The sequence below is a fragment of the Wasmannia auropunctata genome, unplaced genomic scaffold (assembly GCF_000956235.1).
Source record: "Wasmannia auropunctata unplaced genomic scaffold, wasmannia.A_1.0 LD336101.1, whole genome shotgun sequence".
In the NCBI taxonomy this organism is placed as follows: Eukaryota; Metazoa; Arthropoda; class Insecta; order Hymenoptera; family Formicidae; genus Wasmannia; species Wasmannia auropunctata.
In genome coordinates this window covers 3,061,319-3,085,074 of record NW_012026789.1, presented here as the reverse complement: position 1 = coordinate 3,085,074, position 23,756 = coordinate 3,061,319, and the positions used below count along the sequence as shown (strand labels likewise).

At 36.8% G+C, this 23,756-nt stretch overlaps 2 protein-coding genes across 5 annotated transcripts in view; one reads left to right on the top strand and one right to left on the bottom strand.

The window, feature by feature from the left end:
* Positions 1-17,723: 17,723 nt before the first annotated feature.
* Positions 17,724-18,693, bottom strand: LOC105461279. Its single transcript, XM_011707771.1, has 2 exons — positions 18,390-18,693; positions 17,724-17,812 (listed from the first exon to the last, which is right to left on the bottom strand). The coding sequence occupies exons 1-2, from the start codon at positions 18,628-18,630 to the stop codon at positions 17,724-17,726; spliced, it is 330 nt and encodes a 109-aa protein (XP_011706073.1). The 5' UTR covers positions 18,631-18,693.
* A 437-nt stretch (positions 18,694-19,130) lies between these two features.
* LOC105459264 (nephrin-like) overlaps positions 19,131-23,756 on the top strand; it is a 250,206-nt gene continuing 245,580 nt past the window's right edge. For all 4 annotated transcript variants that reach the window (XM_011705174.1, XM_011705166.1, XM_011705157.1 and 1 more), the window contains exon 1: positions 19,131-19,798. The gene's annotated coding sequence lies outside the window, so the exon portion shown is untranslated. The remainder of the gene's footprint in view (positions 19,799-23,756) is intronic.

Genomic DNA, 23,756 nt, shown 5'->3' with positions numbered 1-23,756 from the left:
TCAATTTACTCTCAAGTATCAATAATTCAATGAACTTTGGAATACTACTTAGAATGAAGCTAGCAAAAGTCTCAATGGGCCATGGTTTATCTTTTCATACCTCTCTCATAGTCGAGAGCACATAAATTAATGCAGGCTCGCTGCAAAAAATGTGGTGGACGTTTCAAGTCCGATCGATAGAATATTCTGAATGATAGTACAAAGTCGTATGTTAGAAGTACACCTGGGAGCACACGGTCGCGTTCGACATAATCGTTGACAACCGTGAGAAGCAACATATGCGATTTTACCAAATCATTATCGATATGGCTCTAATCAAGCGCAAACAAGGGGGACTCTCGCGCCGCGTTCAAATTACTAGCAAATGTGTGTTACAGACAGGTGAGGGTGTCGAGGTGACATCTCGCGATCACTCCGGTCCGCCAATTTATCGAAAGAAAGACTAATGGTTGCCGGAGGGTGACGCTTGGTGAAGTCTGTGGTGGGATGAAGAGAAGAAGGGAGAGAGAGAGAGACAGAGGGAGAGAGAAAGGACAACTTCATAGTGATGAGGAGGTTTGTGGTGCTGTATTTATTGTCCGGAGGTTCCGCGGTAACTGGAGAATGTCCCTCCTCCCGTTGAGGGTAGAGGATTCGCCCTCGAGCGATGTGCAGCGGTGTAGCACCAATACCTGCGTTCGTCGGTAGGAATAGATGGTAGGTGATGATTACGGGTTCGAGAGAGGAGCGTATAACGACGCGCCGGCATCGACACGCGTGTAGTTATAAAATATATACCGGGCGACCTGTTATTTGTGTGACGAGCGTGCGGGAAAGAGAAGAAGAAAAGAATGCCGGAGCTAGTTGAGAACGTCCGGCGCCGCAGCCACATCTCTCTGACATTCCGTAGCGTTATTTGAATAAATGCGTGCGTGTGTACACTGCATTGTATAATGGCTTGCGCATATGGAAAGTGATCTGTGTCGTTATACGCGATTGTATGCTGCACACGCGATAGTACGACAGAAAAATGGCAATCGGAAAAAGTAAAATTGTAATACTTCAAAGCATATGAAATTTAAATTTTCAACTCCACATGACATACCGAAATTATAAACGATTTGTGTATTGCAGTACTAATGATTAAATATTAAAAATAATGTTCAAAAAATTGTGTTCCTATACATACATCATTTTATATATTATCATGTATACATTTTTAAAACGTCATAATATCCTCATGAAATTCTAATTGTACAATCAGAAACAATTTCTAAATTTTTATAAGAGAAATTTTTGCAGATTTTGTTCAGATTTTTGTTACGTAGTTCAAGATTTTAAAGTTAATTAAATCTTAGAGATTACAAATGGCGGTAGCATCGATAATTTTTTTATTTTCAAGTCGGATAATATTTAATTGCTAAAAGAAACGTGGATCAATAAATATTTATAAAATAACACAATTGCATATTCATTTTTTTCCATAGTTTTTGATAGCATGGAAACGTATCGTCTATCGAATACTCGATCAAACTGTCCCTGATTCGAGTCTGTGGGATCCGAAAGCTGCCGGCCATTATCCTCCGTAACGAGTTTAACGCAAAGCCGACGAAATTTACGCTCTATCGATTTTAGTTCAAGAACTATGACAAGTTATAACTGAAACATTCGGTGGCTGGTATCCGACGCCACTTGACGCAAGTTTCACGATCGCCATAGCCATCCATTTTATGCCTACGACATCAATTAGCTGCGATGGAATTGATTTGAGTTTCTAGTTGTAACAATCCTTAACTTAGATCTCTACACTTCTTCATCGCTATAATGATGACAGATTTTATTCCCAAATCTATTTCTCCTTTTTAGTTTTATTAATTTAGATAAAAAAAACTTTTTTACGTAGTCTACGTAATAGAAAAGTTTTTCTTTTCCTTTCTTCTACCTTTATTCTCATTTTTTTCCTCCTTTTCTTTCGTTTCTATTAAGATCCCATTAAGATCCCATTAAGATCGCACTAAAGAAATATTAACAGAATATCAATTTAGGTTTAAAGAATTACAAAGTTGCAACTATATTTGTATCAATTTATATGTAATTTAAATTATTTTTGTCAACTTATCTGTATAATGAATGCGTAATTATCTACAATTTTATTTCCTTGCTTGTTTTATTAAAATAAAATGTTTTATTATTGCTAGATATAATGTTAATTTTAAAATATACCTAGGATACGTTAAACCATTGTAATTTTTCACTCTGAAATTAGTGACCCTACGACTTGATGTGACACGGAAATCTAATATAGAGAATTGTACTCTGCGATACGTTCACCGCGCGAGATATATGAAGGTTATTCGTTATGATGGTATCGTGCGTGGTAGTAGCGACAAGTGCGTATCTATGCATCGTATAAATTGAATGAGGGCTTCCAATCTGTGGAGCGAGAGGAACGCTCGCTTGTACAACTAGATGAGATCGAACCTTCGGGTTTCGTGCTATCTTATCAATTTCATAAGATAGCCGTAAACAGGTTTAAGAGAATTCTAATTAGCATATTACCACCTGTCTCTTCGTGAATATTCCGCTGCACCAGCTAAGGAGAATTTATTAACGCCATATACCCCCGTCTGGTTAACGAAGTGCTTTCGCGCGAGCGCATTGCTTCCCACGAAGAATGCCATTAATTACGCGTATCCTGCGACTTCTGTGAGTTTTGTTGTGGAATCCCACAAAGAAAACAGCTATATATAAATGTGTATTTAAGGACGCTGCGCTTACTTATCGTTAACAATATTTTTTGTCAATCTTTAATTAAATCTCAATTTAAAACTAACGACTTCCTAAATTATATAAAGAGAATTTCTCGAATCGAATATCTGTATATTATACTGCAACGTAATTCTCATTTATAAAATTTACAGAATTTTACATTTTGAATAAATTAAAAAAAATTTTTAATATTAAATTTTTTGAATGCAAAAAAATAAATTAATTGCTACATTGTCATAATATCATTTCACTTGATTTGACATAAATTTCAGAAATGTTAAACATTAAAACTTGAATGTTATAAAATATTGAATTTTTAATAATTAAAAAAATTTCAAAAATAAAAAAATTGTCTTTCTGTATTTGTGGTACAAACAAGTGTGGTCTCTATTTAAAAAAATGTACCTCAAACTTTTACATATTAGAACGTTTATTGCAATTATAATGTTTATTTGAATATATTACTTAAACTTATCAGTTACTTAACTTATTCTTGTTGAAAGTTTATTATTTTCAATATATTATAAATATTTAATTATGTCAATTTCTGGCGTTTTAATTTTTCATAACAACTTAAAATACCACACATACGCCACTAGATATGTCACTTGCGTGTCATGATATCAAATTCCACCTGTCAGACGGCAAACGTACTCGACACTTTCGTCGCGTCACGGAACAATAAAGGTCGAACGATCATTTCATCGTATAGGTACGCTCGTTTACCTGTCGACAGATATATTCCCGGCGACGAATCATAAAGTGGCGGAAAAAAGGAGCAGCGACCCGGCGCTCGAGGAGTGCGCTCGATGCGATAGAATTTTGATTAAGCGACCCCGGCATGCCGGCACCGCGATGCATCCCGCGCGAAGTCTCTTGATTATTAAACAAGCACTCTGCATATAGAGCCCGGGCTCAAGCATACCCTCCACGATAAGCGAAAGTAAGCATTCTGGAATAATTCTTCCTGCAGAGTCGAGGAGCGATCCTTTCACCTCGAGGACCCGTCTCACGCTTCAGTTGGAGTTTTAACCGAGAATAGCAATTTAGATAATAATACATTATGGACTATTTCTCAAGAAACTTGGCATCATTCCGTTTCATCGCCTCAAGTTTATTCTTCACTCTAAAATTTTTGCTGAGAATTTCGTTGAGAATTATTATTATTGACGAGTATCAAAGGTACTTAAAAAAAAATTTAAAAATTACTTCAATTTTTCGGATTTCTGTTATTTGCTATTTTAAAAATTAAAATTGTTACGCACGAGAAAATTTATTTGATAACTATTTTACTATTTTATTACGTTCAGTAGAGAATTCCTTGAACAGCCAATTTGTTAGCCAACTTTGACCTACAGACTTTGACTTTTCCTCTTTAAAGTTCGTTTCAATGTCTGTTAATACGTATTTCGAGAGTACGTTTGAACGATCGAAGTTGCAAAAGACATTGCCTTTTCAACTCGGAAGAATCCTGACGCGCGTCGTCGGAGATAGAGAAAGCGTAGTATCCTTTCCTCCCTTGTTAGAGAATTCGATTCTTCATACGAAAGCGGTTAAAGACGGCCCCTCAAAGGCACCGACCGAGCTACGGAATTACGAAAGGACCCGAAGGAAGACAGCCGTCGGTTACTTTCCGGACAGGCGATTCACGAAAGCGAAAAAAAAATACAGGATGCACTCGGTCGTGCCTGGCGGTCGATCTTTCCACCGCACGGCAGATCGATCTCTCGATAACGCGGCTCTTAGTAATGTAGCTGTCAATCCCTTTAATTAAGGGACCTCAGGAGTATTGCTCGTAATGCCCGATAGAGAAGATAGGGTGACGCCGCGAGCTTTGAATGTGTAAGAAGCTGAAAGATCGCGAACGGATAGACAAGAAGGAGAATTATATCCAATTCTGTCGATCATTGCCGGTCTTTTTGCAAAAGAATCGTACTCTCGATCATTTTATTTGCTATCTTCCAGTTTCTTTATACACATCGCAGCAGTCCGGTTATCACCGGTTAAAATATCAAACTTTAATTGCATGATATAGATTTGCTAACGTGTTGCGTGCAAAACTCTTTAGTAATTATAATTACAGCTGTTATATGTAACATCTATAAAGTAGTATGATTTTATTTCAAAATAAATTTCAACTAAAATCTAATTTTATTAAAATTATTAATTTTTAATGGAAAAAGCGTTTACAAGATTGTACCTTCTGATCATTTAGTCGTAATATCGTTTCTCTGTAAGCAAAGAAAATCGGAACACAATGGATGGCTTCTCTGAGGGAAATTTCAGCGTCAATAACAAATTGAGAGATTAACAAGGATCCCCAGTTCGTAGGCCGAAATAAATCCGGGATCCACGTCGGTTTGGCACGACATGTAACGTATCACACGAATACCTCCTTTCTATCTCTCTCTCTCTCTCTCTCTTTTTGTCGTTAAACAGTTTCGTGAAAATCGTCGGTGCAAATATCGTATGGCGGGTCTCCGGCTCGAGATTGAGATTCCGCTTTGGCGACATGGGTTCCCTTCGGCTTTGGACGGCTGGAAATACGAAAGCGACTGTTATTGGAGGGTCTTCCTCCATCTCGCTCTCTCCCTTGCGCTCTGTGCTTCCTCCTTGTACCGCTTCCGAACATTCTCCTTCTTCCATCTATCGCTTCCACCTCTGACCCTTCTACGAGCTGTTTCGCGCCGCTTCGGTGCTTCCCGAATGTATCTCTCACTTGCTCGGAATACCTCGCGCGGTTGGATATTGTGAGGAGAATTTTGTTTGGACAATGCAACCAGTTTAGTTACATTGATCTTTACGAGATCGCATAATGTGTCTTTCTCCCCTTCCCCCCCTCTAGCGCACTTTTCCGCCTGCATGGTTCGTTTTATTCTGAGATATTCTTGTATAAATACTCGCAAAAAATCTAGTCTTGCACTTTTCTTTAACTACATATATTGACTATCATCTATAATCAGAAGTTTCTCTACTCTATAGCCTAGTTTGTGTGCAGAATATTAGAATATTAGAATATTAGAATTAAACTTTTCGAATTTATTACAAATAGCCTATTAGTATTTTTAAATTGTATAACAAGTGTAATAGGTGTACTATTTCGCAACTTATTTAACTTCGAAATTACAATATTTATTCAATTTAATAGTATATTTAATTGTATTTTTCATGCTTTATTTTTCCCTTTATAGATTTGAAAATGTATTTTATAGATAAATGTTTATTTCATTTCAAACGCAGAAAATACAAAAAAACAGACAGAAGTGTCCTATGTAGTATTTTAACTATTTAAGTATATATATTTAAATTTTAATGTATAAAACTCTTGATATTCTTTGGAATCTGGATTTATCTCGTATTAAAGAGACCTGCGGAGTTTTAATTCTGAATCCCGATTCGGCCTTTCACTTTCAAGGTTAAATGCGAATGCACGCTGCAAAATTATATAGAATCCGTGATACGCCAACGAGCAGTTCGGTGAGATTGACTTTGTTTTCTCATGTATTCATTTTCGTGTGGCTCGTTAAATTAACACGTTTGTTCATTCGTGTATTTCTTTTTTTAGTTTAAAGAGAGTTCCCTGAGTTTCGCTATAACTTTGGCGGAGAAAAAAATATCACGGTTGTTATACGATGGAAATTATCGTATGTTATCTCGTCGCATTGTAATCTCCGAGTGAGAAGGGTTTTATATTACTGCAAACGTTATGACGCCATTAACTACTTGTTGCGAATTAGCGATTTATCACAGCAAGTATGGTATTATGATAGCAGCTTATTTTTTATGAACTTGCTAATTTCTTTCTTTAATCTGCAATTGTAATATTATGTATATTGTTATAATTATTTTATTTATTCTAAAATTTGAAAAAGAATCTAATATTAAAATTTATCTTCATTACAAATTTAATTTATTAATTTTATTAACATTTCTTTATTGCTAATTTCTCTATTAAATTATTAATAGAGAAATCAAAATTTAATTAAGTATCCGTGTGCAATCTTTTAAATAAAATTAATCAAATATCTTTTAATTTTATTAAGCAAATGATAGTTTCGTTTTTCTTCATATATGCAATATATAATATTTCATTTGCTACATATTCTTATTCCTTTTCTCTTTAGCTATAACGATTATATAGGATTATAGAACATAATGATTGACGTCTAGTAAATCGCGTGACTGCGTTTCTTTTGATAAAAATGCGAATCACTATCGTTGCCTAAACAAACCCTTGACTATGCGATAAATATGCACGCCCACCTTTTCACTGGACCAACAACGCACGAACGGGGCACCTCGGTCAAGCCCGCGGGCGTGTTCGATCCCGGGTACCCGATAAAATAACAGAATAATCCCTCTCCCCCTCCTCCTCAGTATATACATATACATACATTTTATATATATGTACAATATATATATATATATATATATATATATATTTATATATATGTATATGTGTGTGTGTGTGTGTGTGTGTGTGTGTATATATATATATATATATATATCGTTGATACTGTACCGACGCCGGTGGCACATTCAATTCTACGGAATCTCGTATCATCTGATATACACTTAATCCCTGGAGTGGAACAGTGACTGAGGCTGCGATTCCACAGAGCTATACGCAGCGAGAGGGATTTGCCACCAACGAAGGTTGGGAGGAAAAGGGTGGTAGTCAATGTGAGCGAGCGAGCGAGAGAGCAAGAAAGAAAGAGAGAGAGAAAGAGGAAATGCGAATAAAGGACCGAATAAAAGCGAGATAAAGCGGCTGACGGTAGCCGGATTGTCCAATAACGTTAGCTACCGGAGCTTTTTTTCGACTAATGAACCACCAGCTTCATTATCACGCGGCAAATAGCGTACCGTTCGCGGAAAGCATCCGCCAGTGCTCGATCTTCGACTCTCCGGATCCTTCGCGCTATTCTTGTATACAGAGAAACGCCTACAAAACCTTCATTTAACGTCAGCATTTTAATTAACTTTCTATCTCTACGGATTAAAATGCCTCGCGCCATTCACACAATAATTTTTAATTAGAGAATACGGAATTAATTTTTTTTCATATTACAATAGCAAGAATAAAACTCAATTTTTATTTATTTTTAGCGCCCGCAATTACAATTATATAAATACCTACAATAATCTTTTTATAATATTATGTACAATATTATAAAGCATATTTTCACTTTTATTCGATTACAAAACATTAGAAAATAAATTACATTAATGATGGCACGCGTGAAAATTAATCTAAAACAGCATTCCAAAGTTAATGCTCTCTAACACTTTGCACACCATTGCGTTGCACTACAGCCACAAATATAATCTGTATACTATGTACTTATGTCCACTGGTAAAATATTCAAAACTTTCCTTTAAATATATGGAATCATAATTAAATGAATAGTATATATTATTCCAAAATATTTACATTTGATATGCAAATAAAAGTAATCTATACCAGTTATGTGCGTTAACATATTTATGATAAACAGGAAAAGTCTCATAAATTACATATTAAAGAAAATCCAGCTAATGTTGTCATGCGTCACTATTTTACATATGTTTAATATTTTTCACGCTTGAAGTTCTGAAATCTGGAAAAAAAAAATTACAAATTCGTGTGAGGGATCAAATGAAACTCGAAAAGTGTCATGAATCTGTTTTCCTGCTCGAAAACAGCTGGCTCGGCAGATGCGTTATGACAGAGTGAGTCGAGCATAGCTGATAAGGAACGTGCTTCGATTTAATGCGCCTGAAGTTTACGCAGAAACCGTCAAAATAACTGGGAGACACATGCTATCCATCGACATCGCGAGTCGCAACGACGTTTATATACAGTGAGGGGAAAGTTCCAATCGCGCGATTACAGAAAATTTTTCAAGGAGATAACGCTCCGTATTACTAATAGCTGCACCTTCCAAAATATGTTTTCGACTTTGTTTGAAGTAAAACAGATTTTACGAGATAATTTTTATGCAATTACGTGACTTGATTCGAATTCTTACGATTTAGAACTACGAATTTATAAATACTTTTACGGCAGCATTTACATGGGATGTTGACTGGATATTATGTATTGAATACTGCAGGAAAAAAGATTTCTCGTTACGTATATGATAAAAAGCGCTCCTAAATTAGAGGGATTCAAATGAGTTCTCATTGTGCTCGTTCGATTTGAAAGAAATCGCGGCAGATTTTTGCCCGCTCTACCGCGAGAGCACTCGATTTTTCATTCCATTCTATTCGGAAGAGCAAACAAATTAATACTTTTTCTCACAGAGACGCGTTACGGTTTCGCTTCCCGGCGATTGGCATTGAGCCTCCGCACAATGCCGGGCGCGTTGATGCGTGGATGGTTCTCTCGCGACGCGCTTCTCGAGTGTCAATTAAAATATGCGATGGAAAATATCGAAACAATGAATCTGCCCGTCAGCAGATCGATGTATCGAAATCGATGCGTGCTCCACCGATTTTTGCTTTGTTCCCGCATATTTTGTTTTCTCCTCGTTTTTTTTTCGCCACAACTAACGTGCATTGTTTAGACCCGCGTTCAAGCCTCGTACGTTGGTTAAAATGAATTTTTACGGCGTGTCCCTGGTTTGTAAGCGGAGCAATCGCGATAAAGCGAAATTCCGACCGCTTGTCGAGCGCTTTTGTATATAAATTCGGTTCTTCACACTCGCGTATCATTATCGGCGCAGCGTAACGAGGGTTATCGATTAAATGTCCCATACGAGCCTATTAAGTCCCATCATGTATGTTTAAATGGTACTTTAACAAATATTTGTATCCGACTATCATATCAAAGTTCTATAGTAAAATTCTGCGGAACACGAAATTTGCAAAACTGATTAAAATGTATCGTAAACATTATCACATAAACTATTAATTAACTCATTTAAAGCATTTATTTTGAAATATGAGATTATAGATTCATATACAATTTAAAAAGTCGCAATATACATATCTATACGCGTGTTTATACATATAAATATCCATACATGAAAACAATTCGCTGTTTCAGCGTTAAAAATAATTCCTCATCCAAATAGTCGATAGCATCTGGCACTACGTCGTGACATGTGCAACAAAGTTTCTATATTTTCAGGAACGTACTCACACAATTTTTCCGCTTACTTTTCTTCCACATCCGCACGTAAAATCTTTTATGCTCTCACAATTTCCCTCTCCCATCATCATTACAGTCGCGCTGACTTCTGCCTTATTCCTCCGCGCAGGCGCTCGTTTAATTTTTCTCGAAAAGCTGCACAGCGGATTAGCCACTTTTCGCTCGGCTGCTCTTTTTTTCCCACGAGTAAGTATATCACCGCGATTCGACTTTTCCCGTCGTCGTTGCCGCTCCTACCGTCTCTGCAACGATATCGCCGCGCGCGCGCGGCCACCAAATATTTACGAAATGCGCCGACCGGCGCCGCGTCGACCGTCCGATGCCTTCGGACACTTTTCCTCGTCTACGTTAAAGGGGGCATACTCGAGACTCTCGAGTACGCTCTCCGACGTTTACGTCTCTTAACGTTAAGCGCCCGGATAATAGTAGACTCCGCTTTCGAGTTAATCGCGCAATTCGTGTGACCGCTGTCGTCCAATCGGGTATTTCAACCGCGCTCGTTTTGAACGCAGTTTTATCGTCCGTTCGTCTCGCGACACACAGCTGAGTCCATAACAACGCGGTCGGTCATCGCGTTTGTTATTATACCGAGGACAATGAGATCTACTAGACCTTTGTTATACAGTTATTAACTTTTTCTTATTTTCTTTTTGCGAGCATTCAAGAGTAGCCGTCTGCCTCGAATTGTTATAACGTGTTCAGTAAGTTTTAAAGTGTTGAGCCGTTTATTATATCGTTTTATATTATTAAATTTTGTATGTCGTTATATAGAAAAACGAAAGCGCATTTCCGCCGAAGTATCAATTTTGTTATCACAAATAAGCTAATAAATATCTCTTATAACTATGTCACGTTATATATTTCTGCATCCTATGTTTTGCATTAATTTCAACCTATTTATGTTGTGGTATGATCGAAATTTCAACCATTATAATAGAAATATCATTTGTGGCGAGAGCTAATTTCGCGAGCCGACACCAAACAAATTATATTTCCAATAAAGACCTTGGATTTTGTGTACACACAAAATTTATGTCCGCAGTTTCTTGAATAAAATAAATTTTCCACAGATTCCAGGAAATTGACGCCTATTTTATTCATTGTTATTTAGATAATACCCAAATCGATATTTATGTGTACACATCCCGTATGTATTAAGTAAATTAATATTTATGTTGTATAACTCGTTGTTTCTATAAATAATATATGCATTATCACTGACTATTCATGATCGATCAAATACGAGCAACATTAAACAAGATTAAGTTTACTTTGCCAACATATATAAATTAATTGTGTATATAATAAATTAAAATTCCTTTCTTCTAGCATTTCACTGCCAAAATGAATAAAATATAGATTTTTTAAATCTTTCAAAAAATAATTATTGTAACGTTATATGAGAATAAAAAAGTTTTCCATAGCGTTTAACAGATTGTGTAATCGAGATCATACAATATCTGGCAAAATACTATCATACGTAAAGTCGATAAAATATTTATTCGACAAAACGTAATTTGCGAAGTATGTTTGAATAGTTCCATTTCAATAACCCCGTTCGAACACGTAGACCGTGAATTAAAATAAACAACATCTCACTTCCGCCTGATCGTTTCTATAAATCTATAAAAGGTATCAAGGGGGAAAAAAGTTAGACAGAACGTTTGTTCGAACGTCAGTTCGCGTATTTTCTCCTACGAGAAATTTCTATTCATGTCTCTATACATTGTATCCATGAAGGCCGAAGCACGGAGCCGAGCTAAAATTAAAACGAATTACATCAAAAGGGATATCGAAAAAGATTTAATTTCGAACGAATCCCCGTTCGCGTACGTCACGCGCGAAAAGATCCATGTATTGAGATTTCATCCAACGTTCGAGGCGGCAGAGTGAAACAAAGTACCTAGTCGACAAATTTAAACGAACTCGATAATGAATTCGCGACAAACCGGCTGTGAGTTCGTCTTGTTGTAGGCTTTCATTCGATACCTTTCGAAGAACGTCGAATAGTAATATATCTATAGATTATTAGCATTTAATTCCATCTGCTCGTCGATGCAAATATCGACGTCCACGCTAATCGTTAAACTCTTTCATCGTTGAGTTATTACAAGATAATAGTGTACAGAGTAATTTTGACAAGTCGACAAATTTTGCAAAGTGTTAAACTTTACGATCAAAGTTAATTCTCTTTTCCAACGCAAATCAGATTAATGCATCTTTTTAAATCTGCAGTTTTCGAATTTTTAATAATAAATATTTTGTGTATCAAGAAACCTTGTGATAAGAGTCAAAATATGTATAGTTTGCATGTTTTAGAACGTATTCAGGCTGAAGTAATAATTTTGCTGGAAATCCGAGTAGCGTGGCGCGCACTACTTCCCTCAAATTGGCATAATCGAGAGACATTAAGTGGTTGATCGACTATTTAAAGCGACACGTTTAAGTCTCGAGACGTCGTACTGCGGTTCTTCTCACCGCAAGGTGCCTGTCGGGGGCCATTAACCTTATTACGCACGCTTAACCCATTCACGTCAGGGCACATAGTTACCACAGGATACCATGATGACGTTTTTTTCGACAAATTTTGTGAAGTACTAAGGAAATTACTCTTTTTTACTCGGACGTATATTCTACTTAATTCAAGTTTCAGTTTATTGTTGATAATCAGTGAATATATGTATATTTATAATATATATTAATTGCGACAGTGAACCATTCATAAAAAAATGTGCCCTTAATAATTACTTCAACTTACGCATAAAAATAAAATTCACGTGATTTTTTTGTTATATGTAGAATTTTAAAATTGTTCTGAAAACGGTAGAAATTGTGAATGGATATATACACAATTGTATTTTGCCTTCGTTAAAACAACGGGCGCGGTCTGTTTCATTCTGTTAATTTCTATGATATAACATTTCCCGCGCAATAACCCTCGTCAGATAATGGCTCTCAATGGTTTCTACGGGGCGGAAATAAAAGTCTTTCGCGTACCTGCTGTTGAAGCGCTTAAAATGAACGATAATGGGACATCATGTGTGAAGAATTTTCTTGCTTTCTTACGAGCATCTCGAAAAGGGTCCTTTTCGTGTCTGCTCTCACCGCGCGGGGTCCATAAACCGCACAATAGAGCCAATGACATGCATTCTCATAAACTCCGACGAGGCCGCGGGACGTCGCGGCTAGCTCTCTGCATGTTGTCAAAATGTATTCCGAGAAAGCTGATGAAAAGGATAGTGGCTGGAGAGGCCACAAAATGGAAGAAATGTCTGATCGATGTCTTACTTAATCAAACACCCCTGTCTTCTCATTTAATATCTATCATAAATGCGGAATTGTTCGGCGTGATCAGTTGCCGAATGATCAACACGATTATTGTTATCCTATTGTTATTATTATTAATATATGTTACGAAAGAGCATCTATTCTCAGCAATTATATAAAATCTTTGATCTCCAAATGTACAATTCTTCGTTCATGATTTTTAAGTGACAATTAATATAATTTAATCTTAAATTTAATGTTTTATGTATTTTAATAACTTTCGATTTTAATCATTTTGTGTACGTAACTTAATGTAATAATTCAAATTCTATTAAAACAAAACATACTTAAAATTAAATAAGAAGACATCAAGATGTATATTTGTACTCCTTCAGTGCAATTTACGAGATCTTTATTTTAAATCACTTAAAATTGGAAGACTGTAATGATCGATATGTTGACTTCTTTGTTAAAGAAAGATCGACCTTTTATAAATATTGACTTTCGTCAAACAATCTGTAGATTGAAAGTTTAACGGCACAGTTTGCACAAGTCAGTCCGTATATATTACAATAGCGTATAATGCCTACAATAGTCTACGTAATTTTTCTTGCAGCCTCAATTCTCCTTTTAGTGCAAAGACGCTTATATATAGCTTCCAAGATTATATGAAATAACACAGTTTCACATATCGCAAGTGAATCTACGATATCACGATAATTGTAGAAAATTAAACAACGCGATAATACTTACTAAAAATAACTTAGGACGTTTTCTGATATACGTTGTTCACGTCGAGACGCTTGTTGTCGCCTCGAAACAGCCATTCGAGACACTTATCGAAGTAATTAAGAAAAACGTCAAGCATTCGTCGCGATTACCCGTGGGCGTATGCGCGTATATACGCTTTGGAATGATGACAGAAAACGCGAGGTTGTTTAGGTGGTCTTCGTGCCCGCGGCACTCGTAATTTCTTGCGCTGTTCTTTTAAAACGAACCCCTCCTCTCTCCCGTCATTGCGCATCCAGCACGAAAAAGGTGCGCTCACATTGCCGACGACAAGAAGATCCCGGGCGAATAACGACCCGCTCGTTTCGCCGGTGCCTTTTATATGTATACAAACGACATCGCGTCGCTCCAGATCGACTTAACTGTCTCTCGCTTGCTTATGTATTTATTCGATCATATTTGAATAATTGGCCACCCGATAGGGCCACTGCTTAATAAGTGGTTTAGCTTGCCCCGCGTGATTTATGTCGATGGGGAAAAGAAAAGAAAGGGACGAATTTCGTCGAAGAATGGAATATTACACCAAGTGGTTTCTAATAACGCGAATGAAATAACAAACCGATATCTCGCATTATGTAAACATTGTAAACAATACTTTTACATAATCTCTTATTTTCAAAAGAGATTACTTTCACACTTAGATTATTTGTAGATGGACAATAAATCTGTATATTAGAATATTGTTTCTTTTTCAAAAATTAAGCGTTTAATTTTTAAGTGGTTAAATATGTTTTTGAAAGTGCGTTATTATTATATTATTTTACGTACAGTCGTGGACATATCGTTTGTACAACACTTTTTTCATAGGTTTTTAATATATATTTAATATATATATAAATAATATATAATTATATTTTATAGGTAACTAATATTTTGCAAATGCAAACCACGATGGATGTATTATATACTACGTATCTTTAACCTAGAGATAGTACACCAATCGTGGTTCGCATTTGCAAAATATTAGTGCGTTTCGAAACCTATTAAAGAAGAATATCGCAACTGATATGTTCACGACTGTACATATTCCAAATCTTAAATTTGAGTAATATAAACATGTTTTGCATTTCATTTGTTTTGAAATTTCCTAATTGTGTTTTATAGACAAAATCATGGAGCATTAAGTATGTGTATCAACCGTCATTATAAATAAAAAAAATATATATTTATAATAGAGAATATTATGATATATGTATGTAGTATATACTTATATAGATATAAGCCGCTTATTTTAAAGGTGATGTAGATCCAGTTTCAAAATCTTGGTAAGATAAACATGTCACCACAGTATGTATATACCTCATTACATACATCTCATTAAAATTCATGATATTACAAAATTCGACTTGTGTTGCTTCAAAAATAAGCTATGCGTATACGATTTTCTCATCTTTAGAATAAATTCATAAAAAATAAAATATAACAAAAAAAAACGTGTCTCATTGGTAAAGTAACTCGTTACGGCATAAATGGATCTCGACAGTATAGGTCTATAAATAGAAATAATGAAAAGGGTTGCTTTGTGATGCAAAAAAGACTTATTATTTGCCCCAACGAGCAGACTCGTTTAGTCGCCACAGTGCCATTCTGGTCTTTGTCGCATTAGGCTATTAGGAAGGGCAAACTGCCATTACCTTTATCAATACGGCATTATAGCGGCTAAGTCTTTTTGCGATGAGTCGGGAGCATGTATTCTCATCAACCGAGACAAGCAAATCACGTAACCCACCTGCTTGGGTAGACGTTAGAAGAGCCGCTACAACTTTCTTTCAAGCGCACAAGCTATCGCATCTTGAAATGCCATACTGTATTTTAAATATATGTGCATGAGACGTAATTTTTTGTTGTTTCTTTTTAGCCGAGTGCATATCTAATAATATATTTTAATAAACATTTACAAAAGAAGATATTAAAGATATGATTACTGAAAATTTTTACACCTCTTTAATTTATTTTACATTTCTGTTATCGGATAGTTTGATAATTACGATTCTTGTAGTTTTTACTTTGACTTTGACTTTTGCGATTTTAGTCTAAAATAAAATATCTCTTTTCTTTAAATTTTTTAAAAAATCTTTTCTCCATCTTTTTCATATGTGTTTTAAAATGTTCAAAAAAATGTTAAAAAAAAAAGAAAAAGAATATCGAAACATGTCTTTTCATCTATGCATTCCGTGACACATTTAGAACTTGATCGTCTTTCTTTCTTTTGAATCCTGCATTACTATACACTGCAAATCCAAGTGTGTATGTCTAAATTTTTACACATTTTATTTGTGTTTTACACAATTAAATGCATATTTTTTACACGCTTATACATATTATTGTAAAATTAAGCGTGTAAAAATATGCATTTAACTGTGTAAAACACAAATAAAATGTGTAAAAATATAACACGCGTATAAATGCGTAAAAAGTGACTACAGATTTACACACTTGGATTTAGAGTGTATCTGTACTCGTTCTAGCTTTATCACGTGTCTTGTAATAATTCGTAGCTTTTATTACCACTCAGGATCTTTCTACTGATACTCGTCTTTTTGATTTACACCCTCCCCCCCAAGGATAAATAATTATATTATATAATTTCCTTTTTTTTACGCAGGTTTATCGCGAGTATGACGCAAAGTTGAGATACGAATCGAGGAACGTAACCAGTATATCCGCTTGTGGCGCCTTATAAAAATGCACGCGTACCTTGGTGAGTGCATCAAGAGGGAATACCGAGATATACACACTCCCACCCCACCCCACCCCCTCCCTCGTCCACCCCGTTGTGTTTGTGTACATATCGACAACTCGCGGGAATACATGCTCCCTGAACACACTCAACGCAGGATACTCAACTCAGACCGCAAACAGTGGTGAGCGCCACGCTCCGCGTAGAATAAAACGACGCCCTCGTAACTCGCAAAAAATGCATGGAGCACGGCGCATAATGCGTTCGATCCAAAAAATCTCCAGGGCGAATGTTCCAATTACTTTCAGGTAGACCGGGATTTTCTGCGTTTTACATAATCGCAGCCGCCCTCCATATTGAACGACCGTATTTTTTCGACGTGAACGAAACGTCATTTCGTAAACCATGGATACACGGAGGTTCGTCCAGATTAAATCCTGTCTTTTCGCGCACGAAAATAGCTTCTTCTTTAACGAATAAATATACAGGCGGTACGCTTGGAAATCCTATTCGCGTCTTTCTCGGAATATTTTGCAGGGGGACGAGATTTCCCTACGTACCGTATAAACGAGATATCGCGCGACATTCACTGATGTTTATGAATAATTATTGTCGCATAATTAAAAGACTTTATTACGAATTACATAAAAACAGGATAAAATAAAGTATTTCAAATTATTTTATCTGAAATGGGGGCTACACAGAAATCTCTTAATCTCGTTAATGATTCTGATGAATAATGGATTGCGAAATAAATTCAGACGTATCCATTTACGTACCAATAGCATAGAACCAACTTTCGTGGAGTTTTAAACTTTTTTAAATTCAAGAAAATTCAATATAATCAATATTATATCTATCATGCAATTTTTCATCACCCTTCGAGTACGAGAAAACGTTTTGCAACGTAAGAAAATATTGAAATCTCTAAAAATTTGTTTTTTTTTTGCAACAACGAGAGAAAAGTAATATTGCCCATAGAAATAGGTATTGTTTCATCAAGTTCGCTCCAAAGATATGGTTTTGAAATCGGATTATTAACAGTCACGGAAATTTTTTTTTTAATCTCAGAACTTTCTTAGAACGTTACGCATGGATTAATTATTAATTATAACTTCTAATGACTTGCCGTTTCGATGTGGTACGTGCGTCGTCGCTACAAAGTTGCTCCACGCAGAATCGCGGCTGATTCCCTGCAAACAAGAAAAAGGTAAAATACAATAATTACAGCTGTAACCTGTATATGTATAATAAAATACGTCGCAACTTTTATGCAGTTATTACCTCGTCAGAAACTAATTCAACGAATATCTTTGTGCAATAATAATATAATGCGAGGTTAGACATCGCTGCCCGTACTTCTTCCATTATTTAGTTAATATTAATATTTATATTAGCATACATTGTGCCATTACAGCGTAATTTTTATGTTATATTAAAGTGTTTTCACGTTGCTGTTTACATTACATTATAATTATGACATTGAATAAGAGTCCACACATACACGCGCGCGTGCGCGCGCATACGCACACCTGTGCTGCACGCGTGTGCCACAATTTCCGGCGCAGCGTGCGTACACGCTTATTCGCCGATTTGTGCATTAAATATTCATGGAAATGTTAATATACATTTTATAATGCAACGTAACAGCTATCGAGAGGGGGTTCCGGTATTTTTGCTCTCAACAATTATACGGCGGACGCCTTATATGCCTACGTTACAAATCACTCGTTCGGCACCCATTGTCCGTCGACAAAATAGAATGCTTACCGGTCGGAGTGTGAAGTTGCCGCGTCAGTCGGCCATTACGAAGCCCAACCATCAGCGCGATCGAAGGTGTGTGGTGATCGTGGTGATCGAAGGTAGTTTGCGAAGTGGTCGGACGAGTGTTTATCATCGCGCGAAGGAGGTCCGCGCCGTCGCGCACGAAAGACGTTAGAAATATCACTGTCGCAATATCGAACGAGTTACGCGACATTACCCGGCAAATATCGAATAACTTACGCGACATTAAGCGCGCGACGTACGTACGTACGTACTTCCGTTACGTTGGTGACACGACCAGTCGAGAGACAGAGAGAGAGAGAGAGAGAGAGAGAGAGATGCGCCGGCTTACATGTCTCTATACTTGTACGTAGCGCTCGGAAGGAGAGGGGCTCGCGGGAGTAGAAAGACACTAAAGCGATCTCGCTTCCGGCTTCTCGGGGAGCTCGCTCCGCGAAGTGTATTTATCATCGTTGTAAATTTCGCCCTTCGTAAAACGGAAACACGATTCGCGCGCGCACCGTCACGGTCATCGGCGCGCGTAAATAAAAGAAGAAGAAAAAGCAAGCGCGCAGGTATCACGCGCGGAAGCCCGTTTCACTCACTCGCTCGCTCGCGCGCGCGCCGCGCCGCGCCGGGGCACACTTCGCGGACGTCCTCGGCCCGGCTCGGCGATCTTCGGCCGGGCTCGGGCAAGCGACCGGCGCGCGCCCCATGCCCCACTCGGCGCTCACGTCGCTCAGTGCTCGTCGTGCAGTCGTCGCGTCTTTATCCCTTCCACGGTCGGCCGAGCGAAAAGTCACCCTCGGCAGCTACCGGTCGCGCGTATACACACAACTGATCGCGCCTCCGACTCAAGTTTACTCCGCGCGCGATTCACGCGTGGCGACGCGAGGCGCGCGTGAAACCGGAGCGGGCTGCGATCAACGCGACAAATTTTGAATTTGAGACAGTACTCTCGCGTACGGATCCCCCGCGGAATCCGCGGCGGTGGTGAAAGTGGTCGCGCTGCAGTTTTTTTTCCCCCCCCCCGAACTCGTCGAGAAGTGTCGCGAGAACTGAACAAGTCCGAATCGGCGCGAAAACAATGTTCTCGGCCCGAGTGATCTAGGGATTCAGGAGGTGCCCAGTCGTTGCGCTATACGAATTCGCAACAAGTTGCAGAGGAGTGTGCTTCTTACTGATTTGTTCGCCTCCATTTCTCCGTTTACGCGTGTGTGTGCGTGGTTTCGTGTGTGCTTCGTGATCGAGAGGATTAATATGGTGATGGCCCTGTGAGAATTGAATCAGAGAAGGGGTCATTCTCGACGATGGTAATCGAACCTTCGAATGTGGAACGGACTGTGGTGACGGGCGATCGCATTCGAAGGGAATGTCGTGTGCTGTGATTGTTATCTCCAAGGATCTTCTGCACGGTAAGATCGCGCGGTTATTTCTTTCATCTCTTTTTTTTTCCTCTCTCATTTTCGCTAATTATACGTGCGTAAAACAATGATCGCAAGATATGATCGATGGGAAACGTTCGCGAGGGACTGACGAGGGATTTGCGAGTGAACGCTGTCAATAGATACTCGATCAAATGATCAATATTGTGGTTAATGCTTCTCGCACAAATAAGGGCTTATTTAGTAAATGTTGATCATCAGTTGGCCAGGCTATTTAACCGAATTTGTAATCGTACAAGAATATATATTCCAAATAGCAATTTATTTGTGAATATGTATTTCGGAGTAACATGAAATTTGCACTTCCTAGAGAATCATTGGCATCTTAATTCTATCGAAATTATATTTTTTGAAAGTAACTTTTTGTTACTGGCTTCTGCCAATTTCGTTTAGTATTTTATTGAATATTTTGTGGAATTTAACTATAAATTAAGAGTGATTATTTGGGATATTTAATGATACTTTTAGAGTAAAAATTATGACGAATTAAACTTCAATTTCTTGTTATAAAATATGTACACATTATATGTATATATATTTGTCGAAATATTTCAATATATTTAAAATATATTATTATAATATCGATAATTACGAATGTTTTATATTTAAATATATGTGTGCATGTTTAAATGCATACACACATACATATTTTATCTGTGAAATATATGCATACATTAAATTTGATAACAAGAAAATTAAATTCCATTAATTTTTATTCATTTTTTAATAAAAAACTTACCTTTAAAATATTCGGAATTAATTTATCTTTATACAGATATATTTCATTCATCTCGCGTCTAAAATATTATAGTAACATCTTATTATTTCGATTTCGGCTGTGTACGAGCTTAGAGTTACTTTACAAACAACAACGGTACGCTGGAATTCAGTGAACACTCACAAAGTAAATGTTTTTGACGTAAAAGGTTGTAAAAATGCCATAAACATATTCTCTTCTGACTAGCTTACTTCGAGAATGCTCTTTCGCGTATTTTTATACACATAAGATTCAGCATGGCTATTTGAATATTTCTTAACAATACCGCGGTAACATAACGCAAAGCATGCGTTTCTCGTACGCGCGTCGTATGCATGCTTTTCTTCCATTATTTCATCATTAAAATTCTCCGTTTTCATGCGTGATTCTGGGCTTATTTGATTTTCATATACGCATTTAAAAAGCGACGATGCAACACGCCGTAATTTTTAATTGCGATGGTCCAAATTAAAAATTGTGCGGCATTTTTCGCGGTGTGCCACATTCGGCTTTGTTACGCTCATTAACACTACTCTTCACTTTGCAACCTTTTTCTTTAATTTCCGTGACAGTCGCGACGAGCCAATTTAAAAATTTTTAATTGTAACGAACAACAATGAGCTCCATTGGCCGTATAGTTCACGCGCCGATCAGGATGATGAATAATAAAACTATTCAAAAATATGTTTCGGCAAATGCGTGTATTGACAAATGAATATATAATACAGTATACAGCATATATTCCGATGGAATGTTCGATTAATCGACGACATGAGATCGGCGTAGATATGCAAATATAAAATAACATTATTAGATACAATTGAATTCATTCAGCGCGACATTGTTATGTTGAAATAATGAGATGTTATTTACTATCTTAAAGCGCACCATATTGCTCTGAATATGTGAATACGGAATATTGGAAATATTGTGTTACGGTGTACGAAAATATCGAGTCATATTTCCTGCTTTGCCGTGTGTAGCGTATAGTTCTCTACCGCTAAAATATTTATGAGTGGCAATAAAATTGTATTACAATATTCACATCATTATATGCGTGTACGAAGTGAAACCGTAAATATCGCGTGCGCGCCTCGAGACTTTCCGTATGTACAATATATTGTTTCAAATTAATTTTAATCGTGTCACATTGTTTCTTGACGCTCGCCGCCACTCGTTTCCATGTATCATAAATCATGTGCGATTTTGAGAATAAATATGCATCTCGTCCATCACGGCGGCGTCGCATGCAAGCATCCGCCGCCGCGCCGCAGCGACTTCTCGCAGCGTGTGTATTCGCACTTTGCTGCACGAATTTTAATCTTTGTAAAATTTACATGTTAAATCTGGCGCGCGTTCGTACACGGATCTTTCTTCGAAAAAAAAAAAGAACGGTTCCTTTCGGGAGCGAAAGGATGGTAGTTCACATGCACGACGTAACGATCAATCGCGATAATGCCGGGAACAGTTTTCACAAACGTATTACACGGGACTTAAATTGGGTGCTTGTCACTCGTTGACTGGTAATTTTCTCGAAAAAAGGCGCACGTTGCGCCAGTCACGAAAACAATTTATGCCTTTGTGATCGGAAAGATGAAAGAATTTCCTATAAAAAGCCGGCGCGTCACGTTAGAAATTATACCTGTTGGGGATACGAAGATCCTTGAATGAAACCGCCGATCCGTCCCCTTTTTTGTCGTATTATTTTTAAATCTAATTCGTTTCCCGATATATCAATCGGCCCGCCTTGATATTTAATACGATTTGCCTGAATATCATTGAATAGAAATCAAATGCGCGTTTTTCACTATTTATATATATATATTTTTTTTTTCGAGGATTTAAAAAGTAGATTTAATTTCATTTTACCTCCCGCTTGACAGATTCGATTTTAATACTTTTAATAAAAATGCTACTTGTAATGTATTCAATTAACTTTTTATTTTTTATGCTATAAAATATAGGTCTGTTTTGTTTATTTGATAAATTAATTAATATACAAATACTTGTACATTTATTATTGCATATTAGCTTAAACTTCTAGTATTGCTATTGCTCGTATAAAATCGACAATGTTTTGATTGAACATTTTATTAAAGAAGTGTCATTTTATTAAAATAGCAAATGGTCTATCTGTGTTCATCACTGATTCAATTAAACGGAATGAATAAAATTTGATTAAATTAAATATAAATTTATTCTGCATATTGGATTATGGATAAAATGAAGCGAATACTTTCGCTCTTATTTGTAGAAGCCAGGCTTCGAAAAGTATAAATGTGACATTGAGGGATTTACTTATATTTTAAATTTGCATTTATTGATACGAAGTTTTAAAAAACGTAAAAAGATATGAATGTTTAAAAAGCATAAATTATAATTCTTTATATGTATATTGACCAGAAAGTTAATATTTGTATTTTGGTAACAATTAGATTTACCGTATATATTTTATAAACAAAACCGTCGACTTTATAGTAAAAGTGAAGATTATTTACACGAAATGTAGAATATATTTGTATGTGTGTTTCGTGTTTTTAGTTTTGAAAAGAATATATTTTTGTTTATTTTTATGTATGAAATATCACGTATTTTTGTTTATCTGGAAACATCATTTTTATTAATTTGATTCACCGGTTTACATTTGTACATTTCATGTAGCATGTATCTTGGAAAACTCGCGCAGTTGGCATTTCATATTTAATATTGCACTGGATTAATGCATCTGCATTAAATCTCAATCGATTTAATAAGAATAACTAATGAGAAAAAGGCAAGTATAGTTTGATCTGACGTAGGACGAGAATCGTAATGACAACGTTGCGTACGAGATATATCGCATATGCAGCTAAACGGAACTCTCGCGCGGTCACTAAATTCACCTATTGTCCGGTACGTTTATAAGCGTGTAGAGATCACATAGGAGAGAAGATGGTTACGGCTTGACCCTCGATCCTTCGGGCGGATGACCACCGAATAATTCTACTGGTAGGTGCGTCGATGCATTTACATGGAAATCTCTGATGACTGGGGTAGGCGATTACATTCCTGACATTATGCTGTTTCATCGTGGGATTTCGGTCGCGATCTGTCCTAAGGATCCCTGGGCATTTTGCATTGTGATGTGTGTCTAATTCACGCTATGGATTTCGGCGAACCGATTGTACCATT

Bases quoted from the DNA above. Each gene is read 5' to 3' on its own strand.
- LOC105461279 (XM_011707771.1), bottom strand. From the start codon at position 18,630: ATGTCGCGTAAGTTATTCGATATTTGCCGGGTAATGTCGCGTAACTCG. The intron at 17,813-18,389 runs GTAAGCATTCTA...TCTTGTTTGCAG, and splicing joins GCAACTTCACACTCCGACCG to GGAATCAGCCGCGATTCTGC.